Below are 23,921 nucleotides of genomic sequence, written 5' to 3'. Positions count from 1 at the left end.
TAGTTGGGTTGCTCATACTATGGGTGTGGAAGGCCATGTAGATTTGTGAAAAGAGCCATGACACCAAAAATAAATACTGGCTTCTCAAATAATAGTAGCAAGTCAGTTAAATGTCTGAGACACGCATCTGGTCAGTTACACATGGGAAAATGTTAATCATGTTCGGCCATTAATGAAATTAACAACAGGTGCACTAAATTGGTAACAATGAGACAACCACCAATAGTGGAGTGATTATACACGTAGATTACATTGTATTTACTTTCTTATCTTTCATGAGAGTTTTTTCACTACTTTTGTATTTAGGTAGGGTCAGTGTCATTACTGGTAAATGGACATATCACACTTTTTTGCTCTACTGGAGCACTTAATACTTTACACAACTTGCCTTAATATGCTTAACAATAATAATAATAATAATAATAATAATACATTTTATTTAAAAGCTCCTTTCAAAAAACCCAAGGACACCGTACAGAGCAAATAAGACAGGCATAAAAACAGGAAATAAACACAATAATAAAATAAAGTTTAAGAGCATTGGGAAGTTATATGGAGCAGGCTTTCTTGAACAGGTGGGTTTTGAGGGTGGACTTAAAACTGGAGTTTTCATATTCTTCCATTACTTTTTGAGTACTATATTTTTTTATTGCACATTAATTGCAGAAAGCAATGATTAATAAAACTTTGATTTAATGCTATGTCTGATTCAAAACAGATGATGATCCTTCATCCAGCTTTCATGAAATATGTTCATGAAGTTTGGCTGAGAAGGAAGGGTGCTTATCCATCCACTGGCTTTCTTACGGTCGTTCTCAGCTTACTAATGTGTGATGAGGTATGTATTTATACATTATGCATCTGACTGACAGAGGTTGTGGTCAGACTCCAAGAAACATCAAAACAGTAAAATTAAGAATGAGATGTTACAAATGTCCACATCTAAGTAGCTAGCTTCAAACAATCTCTCACAAGGACAGACTCTATGGTTATTACTTGAATCTTTGATAGCACACCTCTGCTTGCTGAGCTGATTTACTGGAGATATCCTCAAGACCTTCAAAAGTAATTTCCCAACATAACAAGGCTTCTAGATAGACAACTGCGAGAGGAAAAGAAAAGGCAAGTAAGCGAAGGACAGACAGAAAAGGGCTGAATGTCAAGATGATGGAGGAGGCAGTCTGGCAGAGAACTGAGATACCACCTATCCTTGTTTAACTTGTCTACTAGAAGAAATAATTGCCAACAGGTATGGAGTGTATGACCCACCCCAGAAACTCCACAGAGGAGTGATGATCACACACAGAACCAATTTAGTTATTTAAAAAATACTGTAATAATGCATTTAGTGGGACATTACTTTAACATTAAAGGCTTTGATATGAAAAATTTTGTTTCCACAGGTCAGCGTCTTTGGGTTTGGAGCAGACAGTGACGGAAACTGGAGCCATTACTTTGAAATCCTCCGAAACAAAAAAATAAAAACTGGAGGCCATCCTGGACAAGAAGAATATAAAATGATTGATAAACTGCACAAACGCAAGAAAATATATTTTTTTAAAGGATGGTAATGGTTTTTTTGTTTGCATTTCTCTTTATATCATTAATAAATAAGAATATATAAAATGTATTATTTTCTCCCAAGTCATGGCAGTCAGGTATTTCAACTGACCGCATCAGCAACTATTTACATATTTTCCAAACTCAAACTACTTTTTGTTTGCCTCCAAAATCTAGGGTTAGGGCTTTTATTCAGAGCAAGGGTTATGGTTGTCAGTGACGAAGTCTTAGACCAAGAAAGAAAGAATTGATGCTTGTTGCTAAAGGGTTATTGGATATATTCTTCAGTCAGATTGCATGCTTCCTTTCCAAAGATAAGTTTGGAAGTCTTTCTATAACCAGATGTGCCTGAGAACAGTGCTTTTGACCTGTGTTCTTTTTGGGTGTTCCAGTTTTGCTTATTTTGCTTATTAACTTTTGATAGGATACACTTGTGTGTTTATGTATAATACAGTCACACACCAGCAGACAAATTCAATGTCAAAATTTTAACAGATTCAATAAAAAATTTACTAATGAATTTAAAGTCTCAGTCATTAGTTTAAAAATCAAATTACAAAAGGATGCATGTATTATATATGTGTGGGGCTAGCATGTGATTGACAAGTTTCGAACATATCCGTGCACAGTGGGATTTTCAGTCACATTTTCTTCTCGTTTATCTTCATTCATGTTTCAAAGCACCAAGTCAGCAACAGTCCAAATGTTCAACAGCTCTGTTAGAGGCATCAAAGTTGGTCGGATTTCACTAACAAAAGGATGATTTGATAGGATGGTTTCTATACCCAGGTTTTCTGTGTGTATATAAGGTTCAAAGGTTGTGGAAACTGGCAACATTAGAAAGTGTCTAATGTGTCTTGCCTGAGAACCTAGAAGTTGTCACATGTTAATCACACCTCTACAGTGTGAATACTGGACTGGGTGTGGACGGGATGCCATGGTAACATCACACAACAACAATTATTCAAACATTAAGCAAGGCATTTTATTCCAGTGATGGCAGCCACCACAGCAAACAAACAAACAAATAGAAAACAAATTCATTCATAAATGTTTTTATAACATTCTTGTCTGCAGCCTCAGCCCCAACATTTTAAATCATGATCCTCTGATACATTTCTAGGGTCATCATAACATTTTCATTCTCATAGAGGTAAAAATGATTGCCTTAATAGGCAACATATTTGTCCAACTCACTGATGAAATTAGTGTCAAGAGATTTATCAGGAAAAAACAGTATGTAGTACTCTTGGTGGTGCTGTCACGTGGTGTTCGCTCACTTTGTGGTAGAGTATCACTTCCTGTTCCTGCTCAAACACAGTGGTGTTTCTGAGTAGCTTTTCTGCTTAGCAATTTAATTAAAAACTTTTAGATACATTCCTTCTTCATAGTATAATCTTCATGTGCTTGAAGCACCCTTTCTGTGTACTCACTACCTAGTTTATAGCCAAAGTATTCACTCACTGTCTCTGTACTGTTTCGCTAGCTTAGCTTAGCTCGTAGCCGACTCGTTAGCACCATGGCTACTTCACCTGTCCCTCCTGCACTTTCCTGCTCATTGTGTCAGATATTTAGCTACTCCTCGGCCTCCTTTAGCAGTAATGATACCTGTAACAAATGTAGCATATTTGCAGCTCTGGAGGCCAGGATTACTGAATTGGAGACTTGGCTTCGCACCCTTCATTCACCCGTAGCTAGCCAGGCCCCTGTAGCTGGTGCAGCCAAAGATAGCGTAGGCCCCGCTAGCTGTTCCCCGGCAGACCCCAAGCAGCTAGGGAAAGAGGGCGGCTGGGTGACAGTGAGGAGGAAGCATAGTCTTAAACAGAAGCCCCAGGTACACCACCAACCTGTTCATGTGTCTAACCGTTTTTCCCCACTCGGCGACACACCCGCCGGGGGTCAAACTCTGGTAATTGGTGATTCTGTTCTCAGACATGTGAAGCTAGAGACACCGGCAACCATAGTCAATTGTCTTCCAGGGGCCAGAGGAGGCGACATTGAAGGAAATTTAAAACTGCTGGCTAAGGGTAAACGTAAATACAGTAAGGTCATAATTCACGTCGGCAGTAATGACACCCGGTTACGCCAATCGGAGGTCACTAAAATCAATATTGAATCGGTGTGCAACTTTGCCAAAACAATGTCGGACTCTGTAGTTTTCTCTGGTCCCCTCCCCAATCAGACCAGGAGTGACATATTTATCCGCATGTTCTCCTTAAATTGCTGTCTGTCTGAGTGGTGTCCCAGAAACGATGTGGGCTTCATAGATAATTGGCAAACCTTCTGGAGGAAACCTGGTCTTGTTAGGAGAGACGGCATCCATCCCACTTTGGATGGAGCAGCTCTCATTTCTAGAAATATGGACCAATTTATTAAACCCCCTAAAATATGACTATCCAGAGTTGGAGTCTTACACGCCTCTCTGCAGCTTCTCTCCTCCTGCTACCCCCCCAAAAATCCATCTCCATTGAGACCGTGTCTGCTCCCAAACGGACAAAAAACAAACTAAAAACCAGCAATAAACAATTTAAACATAAAAAATCAAAAAGAAAGAACAATACAGTATCCACATCTGAACCAAAGAGTAAAACAATGTGGATTATTAAATATTAGGTCTCTCTCCTCCAAGTCTCTGTTAGTACATGACTTAATAATTGATCAACAAATCGATTTACTCTGCCTTACAGAAACCTGGTTGCAGCCGGATAATTATGTTAGTTTAAATGAATCAACACCCCCGAGTCATTCTAACTACCAGAAACCCCAAGCACAGGCCGAGGGGGCGGTGTGGCAGCAATTTTTCACACCAGCCTATTAATCAACCAAAGACCCAGACAGACTTTTAATGCATTTGAAAGCCTGATGCTTAGCCTTGTCCACCCCAGCTGTAAAACTCAGAAACCAGTCTTACTTGTTACCATCTATCGTCCACCTGGGCCTTACACAGAGTTTCTCTCTGATTTCTCAGACTTTTTATCTGATTTAGTGCTCAGCTCAGATAAAATAATTATTGTGGGTGATTTTAACATCCATGTAGATGCTAAAAATGACAGCCTCAACATGGCATTTAATCTGTTATTAGACTCAATTGGCTTCTCTCAAAATGTAAAAGAACCCACCCACCACTTTAATCACACTCTAGATCTTGTTTTAACATATGGCATAGAAACTGAACATTTAACAGTGTTTCCTGAAAACCCTCTGCTGTCTGATCATTTCCTGATAACATTTACATTTACAATAATTGATTACACAGCAGTGGAGAGTAGACTTCATCAAAGTAGATGTCTTTCTGAAAGTGCTGTAACTAAGTTTAAGAATATAATCCACCCACTGTTATCATCTTCAATGCCCTGTACCAACATAGAGCTGAGCAGCTACCTGAACACTACTCCAACAGAGGTCGATTATCTTGTTAATAATTTTACCTCCTCACTACGTACGACTCTGGATACTGTAGCTCCTGTGAAAACTAAGGTCTCAAATCCGAAGTACCTGACTCCGTGGTATAATTCTCAAACACGTAGCCTAAAGCAGATAACTCGTAAGCTGGAGAGGAAATGGCGTGTCACAAATTTAGAGGATCATCATTTAGGCTGGAGAAATAGTTTGCTGCTTTATAAGAAAGCCCTCCGCAAAGCCAGAACATCTTACTATTCGTCACTGATTGAAGAAAATAAGAACAACCTCAGGTTTCTCTTCAGCACTGTAGCCAGGCTGACAAAAACTCAGAGCACTGTTGAGCCAACAATCCCTTTAACGTTAACTAGTAATGACTTCATGAACTTCTTCACAAATAAAATTTTTATCATTAGAGAAAAAATTACCAATAATCATCCCACAGATGAAAAACCTTTCATATTATGTACAGCTACTTTTAGTACCATCAATGTTAAGTTAGACTCTTTTTTTCCAATTGATCTTTCTGAGTTAACTTCAATAATTAATTCCTCCAAACCATCAACGTGTCTTTTAGACCCCATTCCTACTAAACTGCTCAAAGAAGTCCTGTCATTAATTAATTCTTCAATCTTAAATATGACCAACCTATCTCTAATAATCGGCTATGTACCACAGGCCTTCAAGCTGGCTGTAGTCAAACCTTTACTCAAAAAGCCATCTCTAGACCCAGCTGTCTTAGCTAATTATAGCCAATCTCCAACCTTCCTTTCATATCAAAAATCCTTGAAAGAGTAATTGTCAAACAGCTAACAGATCATCTGCAGAGGAATGGCTTATTTGAAGAGTTTCAGTCAGGTTTCAGAGCTCATCACAGCACAGAAACAGCTTTAGTGAAGGTTACAAATGATCTTCTTATGGCCTATGACAGTGGACTCATCTCTGTGCTTGTCCTGCTAGACCTTAGTGCAGCGTTCGATACTGTTGACCATAATATCCTATTAGCGCGATTAGAACATGCTGTAGGTATTACAGGTACTGCACTTCAGTGGTTTGTATCATATCTATCTAATAGACTCCAATTTGTACATGTAAATGGAGAGTCCTCTTCACCCACTAAGGTCAATTATGGAGTTCCACTGGGTTCAGTGCTAGGACCAATTCTATTTACATTATACATGCTTCCACTAGGCAGCATCATTAGAAGACATAGCATAAATTTTCACTGCTATGCAGATGAAACGCAGCTCTATCTATCCATGAAGCCAGGTAAGACACACCAATTAGTTAAACTGCAGGAATGTCTTAAAGACATAAAGACCTGGATGGCCGCTAACTTTCTGCTTCTTAATTCAGATAAAACTGAGGTTATTGTACTCGGCCCTGAAAATCTTAGAAATATGGTATCTAACCAGATTCTTACTCTGGATGGCATTACCTTGGCCTCCAGTAACGCTGTGAGGAACCTTGGAGTCATTTTTGACCAGGACATGTCCTTCAATGCACATATTAAACAAATATGTAAGACTGCTTTCTTCCATTTGCGCAACATCTCTAAAATTAGAAATATCCTGTCTCAGAGTGATGCTGAAAAACTAGTTCATGCATTTATTACTTCCAGGCTGGACTACTGTAATTCTCTATTATCAGGATGTCCTAAAAACTCCTTGAAAAGTCTTCAGTTAATCCAAAATGCTGCAGCAAGAGTAGTGACAGGGTCTAGAAAGAGAGAGCATATTTCTCCTGTTTTGGCTTCCCTTCATTGGCTTCCTGTTAAATCCAGAATTGAATTCAAAATCCTGCTCCTCACATACAAGGTCTTAAATAATCAGGCCCCATCTTATCTTAATGACCTTGTAGTGCCATATCACCCTATTAGAGCACTTCGCTCTCGCTCTGCAGGCCTACTTGCTGTTCCTAGAGTATTTAAAAGTAAAATGGGAGGGAGAGCCTTCAGTTTTCAGGCCCCACTTCTGTGGAACCAGCTTCCAGTTTGGATTCAGGAGACAGACACTATCTCTACTTTCAAGATTAGGCTTCAAACTTTCCTTTTTGCTAAAGCATATAGTTAGGGCTGGACCAGGTGACCCTGAATCCTCCCTTAGTTATGCTGCAATAGACATAGGCTGCCGGGGATTCCCATGATGCATTGAGTTTTTCCTTTCCAGTCACCTTTCTCACTCACTATGTGTTAATAGACCTCTCTGCATCGAATCATATCTGTTATTAATCTCTGTCTCTCTTCCACAGCATGTCTTTATCCTGTTTTCCTTCTGTCACCCCAACCGGTCGCAGCAGATGGCCGCCCCTCCCTGAGCCTGGTTCTGCCGGAGGTTTCTTCCTGTTAAAAGGGAGTTTTTCCTTCCCACTGTCGCCAAAGTGCTTGCTCATAGGGGGTCATATGATTGTTGGGTTTTTCTCTGTATTTATTATTGTGCGATCTACTGTACAATATAAAGCACCTTGAGGCGACTTTTGTTGTGATTTGGTGCTATATAAATAAAATTGAATTGAATTGAATTGAATTAGTAGCAAAGCACTGGTTGTATCTATGAGTTCTAAAAGTATCAGAACTTATTGTTCAAATAAAGATAATTCAGGGAGTATTGATGTAATGTTTAGCTTTAACTCTATTGCATTTATCTGTACTTTAAGTGTATGTCATGACATAACGATAACCAAATAACATGTAAGGTTGTCACGTTTCATTGGTAGAGGAGCCTAGAATAGTTTTGTTTTTTTTGGGGGGGGGGTGTATATTTGTGTAAAAATTGCATTGTGAATGCTGTTTAGCGGAAATTGTCTTCCAAAAACAGCAGACGAACCAACTAATCTGCTGAAAAGAGGTTGTAGAAGCTAAAGCTTGCAAAAAATGGATTGATTTGAGAGCGTACAGTGAAGAATGTCAAGAACTGCTGCCCATCTCAGTGGGTCAAACCATTTCGAATTGCAAGAAGAGATATGATGAGAGGAAAAAACATGCAGGGTGCAGAAGAAGCTGAACTGTCTGCTGAAAACAGGTGAAGCTGAAATCATAAAAACTTTGCAGAATTGTAATAAATGAGCAGAAATGTTAAACAATGAAAACAGTCAGTTTAAAAAAGCTGAACAGGCTGAAGTTCCTTTAAAAGTACTATTTGTTGAATGGTGAGAAAGTGGCAGAACATGTAGACAAGCAGGAAAGCAGTAGATAAACTAAACTAAACAGTCAGCAGAAAAACTACAGTGGTGCTGAAGAAGGTGTACTGTGTGCTGAAAAGAGGTGAAGCTGAACTTTCTGCAGAAAACAAGTAAAGAAGCTAAACATTCTGTTGAAAATTGTGTTATTATAAAGGCTACACTGAAGTGTTTCACAAAAGCACAGGGAAAGTGAGAAGGGAAGAATGCAACAGCCAGGGGTGAGATTCGAACCTGCCCCACCTGGTCTCAGGGTAGCTGGTAACCTCAGTGAGCCAAACTGCTTCGCATCCCAAAAAGAGATATGATAAGAGAAAAAACTTGCAGAGTGCAGAAGCAGCTGAAAAATTTGCTGAAAAGAGGTGAAGAAGTTGTACTGTCTGCTGAAAAGAAGAGAAAATGTTGTACTTTCTGCTGAAAACAGGCGAAGAAGATGAACGGTCTTCTGAAATGAGTCGTAGAAGCTAAACTGTTTGCAGAACAGATGTCTTTTCAATTTCACCCTCATTAAAAGTGATTGGTTTTTGAGTCTGGGTAAGCATTCAACTGTTTGTTGGACCTTAGATGGGACACACACCACATTACCACGTATGAGTCTTTGTCTGCCCTTTGAAAGTGGAATAATATTTGCAAATGGTATGCATTTTGGGATCAGCTGTCTCTCCAGAATGTTCAGATCATGCAGTTTAGCTGGAATATTCTGCAGTTCTAAACCAATGATAGCAGTAAGCCTTGGCATTTGTCCACTTTTGAGGGAACTGTAACACGAGTGACAGATATACTCCTTTTTTCTCTCAACAGGAAATCATTACATGCTTCATCACTAGGGATGGGTATCGTTTAGGTTTTATTCGGTACCGGTGCCAAACCGGTACATGTGAAATGGTGCCGGTGCTTAAATGGTGCTCGAACCGGTGCTTAAAGAATGGAAAACACAAACTTTGTCCAAAAACCTCTCATGTTTACCTTTTTTTTGTAAAACGATATCAATGTTAGCCTTTTTTGCAGCTATAGGGCATATACGGTATCACTCTTGGCTGGAAGCAGTGCTTAAACAATGGATAATACACAAACTTTGTCAAAAAACCTTTCATGTTTAGCTGTTTTCCACTTTTCCTTTGGTCATTCTAGCCTTTTTGGCCAGGGAGAAGGGAGTATCTGCCATCAAACAAGAAGACCGCCTGTAACTGGGATGGTGTTTGCTAGTTCACCTACATGCATTAATTTAACAACGTGGTTAGCCTACTCAACGTAAATTACACACGAACAACATTAAGCTACTCGCCCAGAGAAGTACGGCTGCTGCTGCCATCATCATCCGTCATCATTTCTGCTACACTGGCAGGGCTAGGGGCCAGGACTCTACTCTTCGGGTTCTTAAGGGATGTTGCTAAATCCGGGTCCGATAACAAGCACCACACCCGCAGTAGATGTGCTCGATGTGAGGTCTCGCAGCAAGCTATCAAATACGGTGCATTTCTCGGCTTTTAAAAAAAATGCTATGTGTCGCCAGGTTCGTCGTCAAATTCGAGGTGTTACTTCCTTTGCACAGTATCACAGTATCACCTTAAAGCACTTGTTGCAGGCTGCTGAGTTTGCATCTTTTGCTGTGAAGTACAGCCAGACTTTTGACCGCTTCGCCTTGGGCATTTTTAATCGGCAGTTCTGCTCTAAAAGAATGTATGTACCTGGGCCTGCCTACTATCCTTGCAAAGGTAAAATGATTGGCTAGAATCCAAAAGTGTATGACATCCCAAGAAAAACAAAGCACCGAAATAAAGCATCAAATGTACGCTGCTTTTCGGTCTGGTTACTACCATTTATGTCAGAACCAGTGCCATAATGGCACCGGATACCGGTACCCATCCCTATTCATCACACATATGAACAAATTTACTAATTAGAAACTGTTGAGCTACAGTTTGATGTTTTGAGTAATTTGTTCTTTTGCAGCTGATTAGGAAAAGTGTCAGGGTTCCTAGGTGATTGACCCAGTATTTTCAATTTTGTCAGGTTCAGTTTATTTCCCACGTTCATGTTTCTCACTACCTGTTTTCTGTGCCAGCACATTGCCTGTGTATTGTGTTCCAGCTATTTCCATGTGTCATTAGTCAGATTAAGTTCAGCTGTGTACGCACTCACTCATCATCCAGCATGTATTTAAGTTATTTCCACCCCTATCAGTTAGCCAACACCCACACCTGTGCCAGCTCCGAGGACAAGGGCAGCTCTGACTCAGTCCACTCCTGCACCCGTTCTTGTTCCTTGGGTGTCCAGCCACCTCCCGTGCCTGTCCCAGCGCCCAGGCTGAGGGCGGCCAGGGTCCAACCTGACCCCCCTAGAGGCTCAGTTGAGGCTCTCCAGCCAATGTCCTCACGGTCTGAAGGCTCGGAAGATCTACCCTGTCCACCCGCCAGTTCACCACTTCTACCCCCTCCTTATCCACTCCCTAGCTCAATCCCTAGTTAGGCTGATCTGATTCCAGCTCAAGCACCAGATTTGCTAGCCCAGGCTGTGGCACTGTCACCATCTTTAGCTCTGCCAGTATCTCCGCCAGCCTCAGCTCAGCCATTAGCTCTGCCAACCTATGCTCATCCATTAGCTTCTCCAGTCCAGTCAGTTCACTCGCCTGCTGTTCAGCTTCCATTCTGGTCAGTTCACTCACCTGCTGTTCAGCTTCCGGTCCAGTCAGTCCGCTCCTCAGCCAGGGGTTTCCGCACCCGCTTGCCTGGCCACTCCGCAGCCAGGGGTTTCCACACCCACTGGCCCGGCCACTCCGCAGCCAGGGGTTTCACCACCTGCTGGCCCCGACTGTCTTCAGCCAGGGGTTTCCGCACCCGCTGGCCCTGCCTGTCTTCAGCCAGAGGTTCCCGCACCTGCTGGCCCTGCCTGTCTTCAGCCAGAGGTTCCAGCACCTGCAGCTGCTCCTCCGTCACCACCGGCTTCCACGCTGTTGCCTGTAGCTGCTCCTCCGCAGGCTCCCAAAGTGTCGTCCTCAGCTGCTGCTCCGCCGCAGTCTCCTTATCCACACCGGATTCATTGTTAGCGGCCACCTTTCAGGCCGCTGACTGGACCTCGTTGCCGGCGTGGTCGTCCTCCGGACCTGCTCAGACCTCTGCTCCTGGCCGCCGCCCAGCACACAATGCACCCGACCCCTATGGCGCCTCCTGCGGGTGGTGGGCCTGCGGGAGGATGGGCCCATGTCTCCTCTTCGGGCTGTGCCCGGCTGGGCCCCATGGACTAAGGCCCGGCCACCAGACGCTCGCCCTCGGGCGCCCTCCCCGGGCCTGGCTCCAGGGCGGGGCCCCGGTAACCCTATCCTGGGCAGGGTAAACTGTTCCCTCGATATTCTCTTGATAAGGGTCTTCTGAATTGCTCTTTGTCTGGTCCCTCACCCAAGACCAATTTGCCATGGGAAACCCTACCAGGGGGAAAAAACCCCCAGACAACATAGCCCCTGGGATCCCTGGGACACGCAAACCCCTCCACCACGATAAGGTAGCGATTCACGGAGAGGACTTTAAAAAAATATATGATAAATTTATTGCAGCCAATATTAAGGCCTAATTAAAAAATGTAGTATGGTGATAACTTCTTTGTAGATCATTTAATGATAAAAACTGAAATGAGTGCTGTATCTGTGGTGTTTTTCAGTCATCAAAAAAAACTTTAATTAGGACCTTGATTTGAAGCGCAGTTTTCAGAAAGTGACTTAATTTGATGAAGGCAAAGAGGTTTTTGAAATCCAAAAGACCCTACGTGAAGAATTAATTGTCCTTAAACTGCTGATCTTGAGCCACTCTAATGTGAAACAACAAACAACGAACAAAGTCAGGGACATCTGTAGGTCTGGAAAGGTTTATACAGACCTTTCTAAGGATTTGTGGACTCCTGTAAACACAACCCCTCACAGAAGTTGTAGGTGAAAAGACCAAAAACAGTGACTGGCCAAAAAGAACTCCTTAATGTGAGAAACCCTTTCTCACATTTGACTAAAAACATCTTGATTATCACCAAGGGCTGTGCTGACTCACTGCACTAAACTGAGTCTCCAATATATTGAGAAACATTTCCCAGCACTGTACCTCAGACAAACCTTTACTGAATTACCAGAATTGAGATGATCATATCAGCAGTCTAGAGAAAGGAAACAATGAATCAGATCACTGTTTAATGATTCAGACTGTTGAGCCTCTTCACACACAATCCAATTTACTGTAACATAAATTAACTAGTGAAATCCTCAATTTCTTCAAGCCTTAACGAAATTACTGTACTCACTCTAAAGAGGACAACAATTAATTTGGGGCTCTCACATGGCTATAGCATGTGAAAAACCACATCTTTTAATGTGACTAATGTTAGAAACAAAGAGAATTTTTTTTCCATGGTAAAAAGCAGAAAACCTCATCATAGTTTAGTTGGGATTTACATATTCAGACCAGACTATAATACATGTAAATATTGACATGTTACAGAAACAGAGGTGGACTTTAAAAAAAAATCAAATGAAAATTTCTTAAAATATTACTTTAAAAAGTCCTTCCATTGTACCTCTTGCTAGGAATACTTATGTATTTTGCAATATGTCCCTTTTTGGCAACATTCCTCAAGGTCTGGATTTACCTCCAGATCTCGAGAGCCAGTGTCCTGTAGGTTTTAGATATCATCCTGGGTCAACACACCTGAATCAAATAATTAGTTCATTACCAGGCCCCTGGAGAACTTCAGGACATGTTAAGGAGGTAATTTAGCCATCTGAGTCAGCTGTGTTGGATCAAGGACACATCTAAAGCCTGCAGGACACCGGCATTTGAGGCCTGGAGTGGCAAACCTCTGCACTAAAAAGTCCTTCCATTCTATCTTTTGCTGGGAATATTTATGTATTTTGCAATAAGTCTTTTTGTTTTGTTTTGTTTGTTTGTTTGTTTTTTTTGCAAAATGTATATTTAATTTTAAAACACATTATATTCATCAAATAATCAAACTAATTAAACTCACTGGTTTTAATAAAGCACAGATTGTCCACTCACAACTCTGGTTCTTTTAGTTTTTATTATTGCTTAAGTGTTTATGATAGGACTAATATTCACTCACAAAATAACACTTTCATAATTTTGTCTGCTTCTGAAATACACAAAAAAGGGGTAATACAAAAAACTGCATAAAGACATCACTGACATTTAGCTATGTTAGGAGTTGATACGCGTCCAAAATAAATCACACATAAATGGTCTATTAAACTTCAGGGACAGTTTCAGGTAAGGTCAGAGGTCCTGTGTTGGGGTAACATTTGAATTACTTTATTCTGGTGATATGGTACTATAAGATGTTTAAGACAAGATAGGGCCTAATTATTCAAGATGTTATATGTGAGAAGAAGGATTTTAAATTTCAATCTGTATTTAGCAGAGAACCAGTGAAGAGAAGACAATGGTTATCAGTTGGATCCTATTGAGCTGGAAATTTTACTCTCATGGACCCAACTCACCAAACCTTACCTGCATTCTGTATTTTGTTTTCTCTTATTTTGACAAATATTTTCCTCTTTACATGAGCACAGTCCGTATTAAGGAAATGGGCTCAAATACTTTTTTTTAAATTTTGACCATTCTCCAGAACCGTATTTGTGAAGTCAGAAAGAGAAGGTCCTGCTCACAGTCTCCACTTTACATACTCCCAAGGATGTTCTATCTGGTTAAGGGCAGGACTGTGCAAGTCAGTACGGTTTTTCTACACCAAACTCACTCATCCATGCCTTTGAACCAATCCACAAAGCAACTTTCATAGAGTCATGCTGGAACCGGAAGGGGCCATCCCCAAACTATTCTGTGAAATGTGTAACTTCTCTGTGTTGTGGCAGATTTCTTTTCTCATGTATTAATCACATATTTTAACCATATCACTTTAGTATAGTAAGAGTACTCCTGTAACATATTTGTATGGATGTGGAATGTGATCACAAGTGGGGCACAAGTTTTATTGCACCTTCACAGCAGATTCATTTTCCTCTTGAAGTTGTGAAGGAGGTGACAGTTGTTTGGAGCTTTTCTTAGGCTTTCAGTGTGCCCCAGGGCAGCTGAGGCTACAATGTAGCTTGCCATCACCAGTGTGTGAATGGGCGGATGACTGAATAGTGTAAAGCCCTTTGGGGTCCATAGGGACTAATTCAAGCACTATACAAATACAGCCCATTTACCATTTAACAGTTAAGGATCTGCTAATAATCTATCTGCTGTGGAATGTTCTTTGTTTAAGAGTGTCTGTGTCTGCATATATAAGATGTAAGGGCGGTGGCCAGAATTCAAAAATGGTCCTAGTGTTGCACTGGAATGCTCACTCCACATTGCAATGTGTTTATTCAACCCACTTCAAATCAAGCTCACTGGGTGTGTTGCAGGTTATTGTTAAATTTTCCACAACTTCTGCATGAACCTGTATAAAAAGTCTTGGTATTGTAACAGTCACAATGGTGTGGTGTCCCTTTAAGACACTCAAGTCGAGGGTTGATGGTGTCATCAGTTTGTGCCACTGCTCTCTCTCTCTCTGTGATTCCCTGGACATGTGCTTGCACGCTAGTGCATGAGGAGAGACCTTTCTTTTGTTTTTCTTTTTGTTTGCAACGTATGGGTTGTACGAACACTGCGCATTATGTTTGTTAAGCTGCAGCCGTTCAACCGGGCTTATATGGTTGAAGAAGAGAATGTGCATTAAAGGATACGCTGTGGAATTCCTAGTACCAGTGTGATCGTGTATTCTTCCTACTATCCTGCTAAGGTTTCTACCGCCTCCTCTCAACCACGCAACACAACCCAACGTTACAAAATGGCGCCCGAATATCTTCTCTTGGACCTCAGTATACAGTATCTTCGAGCAGCTGATGATTGATACATTACAAGGTACATCGCGGCAAAGTAGATGTCTGCCATACTTCGCGGAAACAGACCAGGCTGGCCTCGACGCGGACGTCGGGAAGATCACCGATTCACCGGATCACGGAGGTGTGTTTCCACGGCAACGGGTGAAGCCGCCGCAACGCTGTTTTCGGGATATAATATCGTTATCTGCTGAACACCTTTACCGCGACGTTTTTGGATTAACGTGGATTCACGCTACCTGGACACAAGACGGATGCCGCTTCTTCATAGTTTCTGAGGTGCATGTATGCGAGGTGAAGCGCACCGGATTGTTTTTTTCTCTCCCCTTCACCAGCCAAGCTCACGCTGCAGACTTTGCTTCATCCGTACGGTCTCTGCAAGTGGGAACTTTTCCCCGGGACAAACCTCTATGCCGTGTCAGGACTGGACAAGTTTGGAGTCGGCTGGAAAATCACCGAACTGATGTTGTGAGTGTATATATTTGAAAAAAGAAAAAAAAAAACGCTGTCTATATTTCAAACTGATTGACTATTGATTCTCACTGACTTAACTGTTCTTATTGAGATGCTGTTTTATGTGCATTTGACTTGAAAAGGTGTTACTCATACACAGTTACTCATAAGTTTGGATCAGTTTTGCAGCAAAACGCTTTTGATTCAGGGTGTTTACTTCTTCTGCCTCCACGTTTCAAAGTCAGATAATACATTTGCTGCTTAAATTAAGAATTCACATGGTTTGGATATTTTTGTGTGATCGGAACTGAAGTTGATTTTGATAAGTGTGTATTATGGCTACTCATCCTGACTTGACTGACATGTGTGATGATATAGACTTTATGTTACACCCCAACCGAGTTCCTGCTAGACATAGTGCTGCTGACCTTGGGCATAAAGTGCAAAGTCTACAAGCAGAGGTTGATATGCTTCAGCAGTGCCTTCATGAATCTTTGGACCTCCAGAGGAATATTTTGGAGCAGTGGACTCAACAAAAAAGACCAGTCCCAAAAGTACCAGCTGCCCAGATTACTCACCCTTTTCCTCAGGCCTCCTCTACTCCATATGTGCCAGGCCTGCCAACCAGGGAAACAGGGCAATCTATCTCAGCACCTGGCCCCACGCAGCCCGCCAGGGTTCTGTCCCAATCCCAATCAGATTCGCTGGAGCTAATTAATACAACCAGAGTCCTTGCTGCAGCATTGCACCAAGCTAAATTAGAGCCAGTTGTGTTCGCTAATGATGGCAGTCTTCACCCAGAAGAATGGCTACAGTCTGTTAATGCTTATAAAACCTCCTTAGACTTAACAGACGCCCAAATCCTCAGAGAGCTACCACACTTCCTAGCTAAGGAGCCAAGAAAGTGGTTTAATGTGCTCATTCCTCATGTATCTACATGGGCTAAGTTTTGTGAACTTTTCAGAACTGTCTTCTTGCCTGCTGATAACCAGGAGCAGATTTTGAGAGGCATCCTGGACCGTTTCCAGCACCCCGAAGAGCCTCTGCCAACATTTGTTGCCCATATGCTCAGTGAATTTAGGAGACTGAGGAACCCACCATCTGAACAGGAGCAAATTGAGCTCATCTGTAAACACGCAGTGGAGAAGTACAGAGTAGCACTGTATGGAACGCCTGTAAGGTCAGTAATTGATCTAGTGCTTCATGCCCATGAGCTGCATTCTGTTCTTGGCACCAGCCTTTCACAGCCTTCCCGAGCTCAACTGAAAAACAGAGCTGAGGGAGGACCCCGCTGTTTCAAATGCGCCATGCCTGGTGTTACATCTCGTACGTGCCCTAACTGTTCCACTGATTTTCAGGGAGCTCGACACTCTCCCAGGACGGCTCCGGAACTTCCTCAATCGCTGCCTCCTGACCACCATCCAGTAACTCAGCCTGCAGATCCAGATGAAACTGGCATTGTCAGGGAGACGAGACCACCTGGCAGGAGGCAGGGAAACTTCAGGGGGGGGAGAGTGTTTCACAGGGGCAACCCTCCCCCCAGCCAATAACTCAGCCCTCATTGCCTATGCCAGATCCAAGTGTGCCACCTGTGCTCAATCATGTTGAGGATGGAACTTCGCAGTCATCGTGGAACACCCCTCTCAGAATTAAAGTGAACTTTAATGGGGCAGCTCTGGATGCCACACTAGATACAGGGGCATCTCTTTCAGCAGTAAATGCAGACCTGTTACCTGAGAAAAACCAAAATCAGTCATTGAAGAATCCGTGGGATTCTCCACCCATAAGACTGGCCAATGGCACTAACTGCAGTCCATTGGGAATAACCTGGTTAACCATTGGATTTATGGGTAAGCGAGTCTATCAGCGGTTCGTGATAGTGCAGGACCTGTCATCCCCCTTTGTTCTTGGGATGGACTTTATGACTCGCACTTCACTAACATTACATGTTCCAACAAGAACTGTGATTATGGATGATAACCCCCCATGTCTTTATGAACTCTTTGAAAATGGCTTTGTGGAAGCTGATCTCAAGTGTGGAACAATGACTCTGCAGGGCACCCCGCAGCTCTCCCTCCAGGATAAGGCTGGAGAAGCTAACTTGGATTCTGAGGGGAAGGAAAACCTGTTAGAGTTGTTAAGTAGTTTTGGTGACCTGTTTGATGGCCACCTTGGTCGCACTTCTCTGACAGAGCATGTCATTGTAACTGGAGATGCAAAGCCTGTTAACTTGCCACCATACCGCACCTCACCAGCTAAAAAGCAAATCATAGAAGAGCAAGTGAAAAAAATGTTACAGGATAACATCATCGAACCTGCATCGGGACCATGGGCAGCCCCGGTGGTCATTGTGAACAAACCCCCCCGCGAACCGCGGTTCTGTGTTGACTTCCGTGGTCTAAATCAGCTGACCGTGAAGGATTCTTACCCACTCCCGCGAGTGGATGAATCACTGGACTTTCTGTCGAGAGGGAAGTTTCTCACAACACTAGACCTTGCTAGAGGTTACTGGCAGGTCCCCATTGCTGAAGAAGCTAAACCAAAGACTGCTTTTATCACACACTGTGGCCTGTTTCAGTTCAGAGTCCTTCCTTTCGGCCTGTGTAACGCCCCTGCGACTTTTCAGCGGCTTATGAACAATGTTCTAGCTGGCCTGATTTATAAGTCCTGCGCGGTGTATCTAGATGACATTGTTGTCGCATCACCGACCTTTGAGCAACACCTGCTTGACTTAAAAGAGGTACTTGGTAGGCTTCAGTCCGCTGGCCTCTCTTTAAAGCTGAGCAAATGCCAATTCTGCCTTTCCGAACTCACCTTCCTTGGTTATCGTGTTACGCCGGCTGGCATTCATCCTGACCCTGACAAGGTGAGAGCCGTGACTGAGTTCAAAGTGCCGACCACAACAAAGCAGGTGCGACAGTTCCTTGGCCTAACTGGCTACTATCGCCGCTTTGTACAGGACTATGCCCGCCATGCAGAGCCACTCTTTGCCCTCACTAAAAAGGATGTGCAGTTTCACTGGGATGACAAGTGCCAGGCAGCTGTGGACTTTCTGAAACATTCTATAACCTCAGCACCAGTCCTCAGGTTCCCAGATTTTTCGCGTCCATTCTTCATTCACACTGATGCATGCGATGCTGGTCTTGGAGCAGCATTAATGCAGAAAGATGAGGATGGCAAAGACGTTGCTGTAGCATTTGCTAGCCGTGCTATGCACAAATCGGAAAAGCCCTACTCGACTCCAGAGAAGGAGTGTCTGGCCGTGATCTGGGCCTTGGAACATTTCCGACCCTATGTCGAAGGCTTGCACGTAACCATTTACACTGACCACAGCAGCCTCAAGTGGTTGATGTCTCGACCAAATCCCTCTGGCAGGCTTGCTCGGTGGTCTCTTCGCCTTCAAGACTTTGACTTCAGCATTATCCACAAACCTGGAGAACGTAATAAGGTGCCCGATGCCCTTTCACGTAATCCTCTACCAGATGTGGATGCCCCTATTGATCTTCTCCCTCCCTATGCCATGATTGGGAGCATGGACCTTCGTGCTCTGCCTTCTGTAATTGTTTCGGACCGCCCGCAGGTTCGTCAATTGCAGCTTGAAGACCCAGTCACAGGCTCACTGCTCAATCAGCTGGAGAGTGACCAACAGACTGGGGAGGATAATCGAGATCTGGAAAGTACGTTGTCCATGATGGTCTCCTCTACTTCCTCGACCCAAAATCGAAATGTGGTCTCCACCCGCTCAAGCAGCTTAAACTGTTTGCTCCTACTGCACTCCGTGGTTATCTGCTCAAGTATTACCACGATCACCCTACAGCCGGACATCTGGGCATTGCAAAAACGCTGGCACGCTTGCGTCTCAGATTCTTCTGGCCACACATGAACTCTGACGTGAAAAAGTATGTGGTCTCATGTTGTTCATGTCAAGCCACTAAGCCAAGCCAAAGGAAAACAGCAGGCCTTATGGTCCCTATCCAGCCACAAAGACCATGGGAGTACGCTGGGGTGGACTATGTTGGCCCACTGCCCCGCACACAAAGAGGGAATGCTTATATCCTTGTTTTTGTGGACTATTTCTCAAAATGGATCGAGGTGAGTGCTGTGAGAGAAGCCACTGCTCAAGTTGCTGGGAACAAGTTCATTACTGACATTTTTGCCCGACATGGTGCCCCCTCCTACCTTATTTCTGATAGGGGAACGCCTTTCGTCAGTGAACTCTTTGAGCATGTTTTGTTGACTCTTGGGACTGAACACAGACTAACGACCGCATACCATCCTCAAACGAATGCAACTGAGCGTGTCAATCGCACTTTGAAAACAGCTATTCGAGCATATGTTGGGGATAAGCACACTTCCTGGGACAAATATCTTCCCCAGATCTGTTTTGCACTGCGCACTGCGCCTCACGAGAGCACAGGCCTGAGCCCGACCATGATGCTGTATGGGCGAGAGTTGGACACGCCCTTGGACCTTGTCACTCAACCCTCCTGGGAAGGACTGAGCGACCCTGAAACGTCTTACTCAGATGACCTGAGAGCTTCACTTCGGGATGCTCATGAACATGCTCGCTTGGTGCTCGAAGAGAGTCATAAAAGGCAAAAGCACTACTATGATCTGAGACGTCGCACAGTCTCTCATGAAGTTGGAGACCTCGTCAGAGTAAAGTCGCACCCAAAATCAGATGCATCGTCCAACTTTTCTGCAAAGTTGGCCCCCCTTTACACTGGTCCCTACCGCATCTCCAAGAGGATGTCTGATGTGAATTACTGTCTCACCACAGTGGACACTGGGGAGAAAGTTGGAGTTTTTCATGTTGCAAACCTGCAAGCATTCTACACCTGGGCCTCAGCTTTATCTGGCAAGCAAAACTAAAGGCTGCAGCAGCTTTGGATCTTAGTGTCCCGGACAGCAGCTTGCCTCCTGCTCTTTCAACCCCAGGCTGCATTGACTGTGACGCTGTTGACACAACTCCCACGGTCTTTAGCAACGCCCCTGCTGAGACTGACTTTGACTGTACTGACACTGTCCCGCTTTTCGTGGACCAGAACTCTTTCCAAGAGACTGCTGACAATGCTCTGGAGACAGAGGTTAACGGTTCACCTCCTGCTGACAATGGGTGTGCTGTTAGAGGTTCTTATGACCTCAGACCAAGACGAGTTCCTAGAGTCACCACTGACTGGTCAGTCAATAGGTGGACCAACCCTTTTCATACTGACAGATTTGACCTAAAGTGACCTTATTTGCTTTTTGATGTGTTTTATGTGGTCTACTGTTGTGACAGGACCGTTGTTTGAGTTTTCTGCAATACATGTTGATAATGTTTTCATGTTTTGGTACGATGTTCATGCTTACTGTTACAGTTTTTGGGGGTAAAGGAGAAACGCAATGTAAGAAAAAGAGGGAATTTCATTCTGTAATTGTCCTGGCTGTCCTGAGTTTATTTTCTTTCTTAAACATTTATTTAAATGGGCATTCACCATGTGGGACACTGTCATGTATGCCAGTTTGTCGATATTGCACTGTACATTTCCCTGTTTTGGTTTCATCTTCTTATCCTGCTGACCATGTATGGAGGCTGGTTAAGTTTGGACTGTGCCTTTGCTGTGTTCGGCTGGGGACAGCCTTTGTTTAACCCGGGGGGAATATGTAACAGTCACAATGGTGTGGTGTCCCTTTAAGACACTCAAGTCGAGGGTTGATGGTGTCATCAGTTTGTGCCACTGCTCTCTCTCTCTCTGTGATTCCCTGGACATGTGCTTGCACGCTAGTGCATGAGGAGAGACCTTTCTTTTGTTTTTCTTTTTGTTTGCAATGTATGGGTTGTACGAACACTGCGCATTATGTTTGTTAAGCTGCAGCCGTTCAACCGGGCTTATATGGTTGAAGAAGAGAATGTGCATTAAAGGATACGCTGTGGAATTCCTAGTACCAGTGTGATCGTGTATTCTTCCTACTATCCTGCTAAGGTTTCTACCGCCTCCTCTCAACCACGCAACACAACCCAACGTTACAGTATGGTGAAGTATTAAGAGTTCTTTGAAATGAAAACCCCTCACCATAATCCACTCTTAAGCACTCGTCCATCAGATTGCCATATCCATGACTCACAATCAACTTTTCAATTAAAAACTATGTTCATTAATAACTTAGTCACCATTGCACTTTGGCTGAATTCTTTTCCCCCCATTGGCAGAAATCCTAAACTCATAAAGAACATAAAAGTATGCCTACTTTCAGTGCCAACATAAACACAGAATATAAAAGCCAACCTGTCACCTTGACAGGCATTCATTAAGTAAATAATAGACATTCACAAAACAAGCACGCTTGTTTTCCTTTCTTTTTTTCTTTTTCTTTACTTGTTTGATTGTATAATGCTAGAGACACACGTATGTCAACCATGTGACAATATCTACTGGAATCTCTACAGATAAGACTTTTGTAAGTTGCCTTGCAAAATGGATAGTTTCTTTTTTTGAAGTAAGTGTTGAAGTTAGACAAAAACACCATCAGTTGGATCTAAATGTCACGTCTTTTGTGTCTGTTGTAAACATAGTTACTGATCCATTAATACACATTAACCCAATTTAGAAACTGACAGTTTGCACACAAAGAAGAATGTTTTCATATCTGATTTTCTTTGGACTATCTGAATATGTAACTGCCTCAGACCTTGCATGCACATACAGGATGAAGGCTTGACTGTCTAAAAGAATTCCAAACCCCGTTGAAACATCCCATGAGAGAGACTACACCAAAGTTTACAAATGCCTGTAGACACAAATTGAAAGTTTGAAATTTGGATTAATTCAATTTTAAATGAAATTCAGTTCAGTTTTATTTATACAGTGCCAAATCATAAAAAACAACAATGACTACAACTGCCTCAAATCACTTTATACTGTTAGGTAAAGACTCAACAGTAATACAGAGGAAACCCCAAGGGTCATATGGCCCCTATTAGCAAGCGCTTTGGAAACAGTGAGAAGGAAAAACTCCAATTTAACAGGAAGAAACCTTCATTAAACTAGCCTAATCGAGGTGCACCCAAAGGACATATTGTGGAAGAGAGGCAAACATTTGTAATAACTTAGTATAACTAATGTGTGTGTATATATATATTTATATATATGTAAAGCCAGTCCATTGATAAATGAAATTAACATTCTTTTAACTAATTTTTTATTTCTCACTAATTAGAATAGAATGGTGTATTCTCTGTAGCAGAGCGGCCTTTGCTCTTGTTACTGGACCTTGGGGAGTGTAGAAATGTTTTGCTTATTTTAGAGTTTAGATATGTAGGAATGTTTAGTTTGTTTTAGAGTTTAGAAATGTGTTAAGATAGAATGTAGAATTATGGTAGATTCACTGACACTGCCCTGGATATAAATAAAGGCCTGACTGTGTCATGAACTTAGGAGTAGATCTTAGGAGATCCCCCCCCCAGTTTGAACTGTGAAGCTAAGACAGAAAGGATTTAATGTTAAGTGGAAATTCCTCAGGGCATACCTAGGTGGGGGTCTCAACATTTGTAACTTGATAACTGTGGTCTGGAAGGGAGATGGTTTTTATGGCCCCTAGGAAGAGACACACACCCACAGTGTTTTAACTGTTACACTCACACATCCACATGCACACTCACTCACGTGCACTCACACATACACATGGGTACGCGCACACACAGGCACTCACGTGCTGGTGTACATAGACACAGACACAGAGTTTGCAGCACACTGTGGGGGTTTTATGATGGGGTCGCTCCTATAAAGCTGCCTGGAACTAACAAAGGGGTGAAGATTGTTACAGAGGTACACCAGCCTCGTCTTCCCTTCTAGAAGTGCATGCTTAAATGAAGATGAATAAAGATGAATAAAGTTTTTGTAAAAATGACTACTGGGTCCGGTGCCATCTCTGGAGGCCCGAGGAATAAAAAAGAACCGGGGTAAAACTGATTTCGCAACAGGAGACATTGTTTTTCCAGAAAGACCTTTAAGATATCAAGACAAAGGTTAAGTTCAAACTGTCAATGTCAAAAAGAAACATAGCTGGAACATTTGCTGTACCCAGAAGTGAAAGCATCAGTAATTATGGTACAAATGCCAACACTGGATTTTTCCTGGTCTTTCCTGTTTTGTTTTGTTTCTCTTTTATTCATATGCATGATCTCACAAAGACTCTTCTGACACCTGCCCCTTAACTAAAACTGAAACAATTATCTTCCAGTAAATTTGATTCATGCTTGTCCATGTTAGAACTTACTGCTCTCAGAAATTTTAACTGTCAGCAGATCGAAACATCTGTGCAACTTCCTTGTGGGAAAGGAACGCACACAGGTGAATTGTGCAAGAACATTTGTTTGCATGTGGTGAAATTGTAGATTGCAAATGTACTCATGGACATCAACCCTATTATATTATCTTCTAGGTTGCCTGGAGGACTCTGTTGGTGTCCTGTT

General features: G+C 42.7%; 1 protein-coding gene across 4 annotated transcripts in view; it reads left to right on the top strand.

Moving 5' to 3' along the window:
• Window positions 1-2,024, top strand: part of LOC100708134 (CMP-N-acetylneuraminate-beta-galactosamide-alpha-2,3-sialyltransferase 1-like) — a 28,772-nt gene extending 26,748 nt beyond the window's left edge. For 3 of the 4 annotated variants that reach the window (XM_019355338.1, XM_019355335.1, XM_019355334.1), the window contains 2 exons: window positions 719-838; window positions 1,404-2,024. In XM_019355338.1, coding sequence (XP_019210883.1) covers window positions 719-838; window positions 1,404-1,571 — 288 coding nt within the window. In that variant the 3' untranslated portion in view covers window positions 1,572-2,024. The remainder of the gene's footprint in view (window positions 1-718; window positions 839-1,403) is intronic. The other variant, XM_019355336.1, reaches the window with a different exon arrangement.
• Window positions 2,025-23,921: the final 21,897 nt, after the last annotated feature.

The sequence above is a fragment of the Oreochromis niloticus genome, unplaced genomic scaffold (assembly GCF_001858045.2).
Source record: "Oreochromis niloticus isolate F11D_XX unplaced genomic scaffold, O_niloticus_UMD_NMBU tig00002964_pilon, whole genome shotgun sequence".
In the NCBI taxonomy this organism is placed as follows: Eukaryota; Metazoa; Chordata; class Actinopteri; order Cichliformes; family Cichlidae; genus Oreochromis; species Oreochromis niloticus.
Note: the sequence above shows the minus strand (reverse complement) of the source record. Positions and strands in the feature narration are given on the sequence as shown.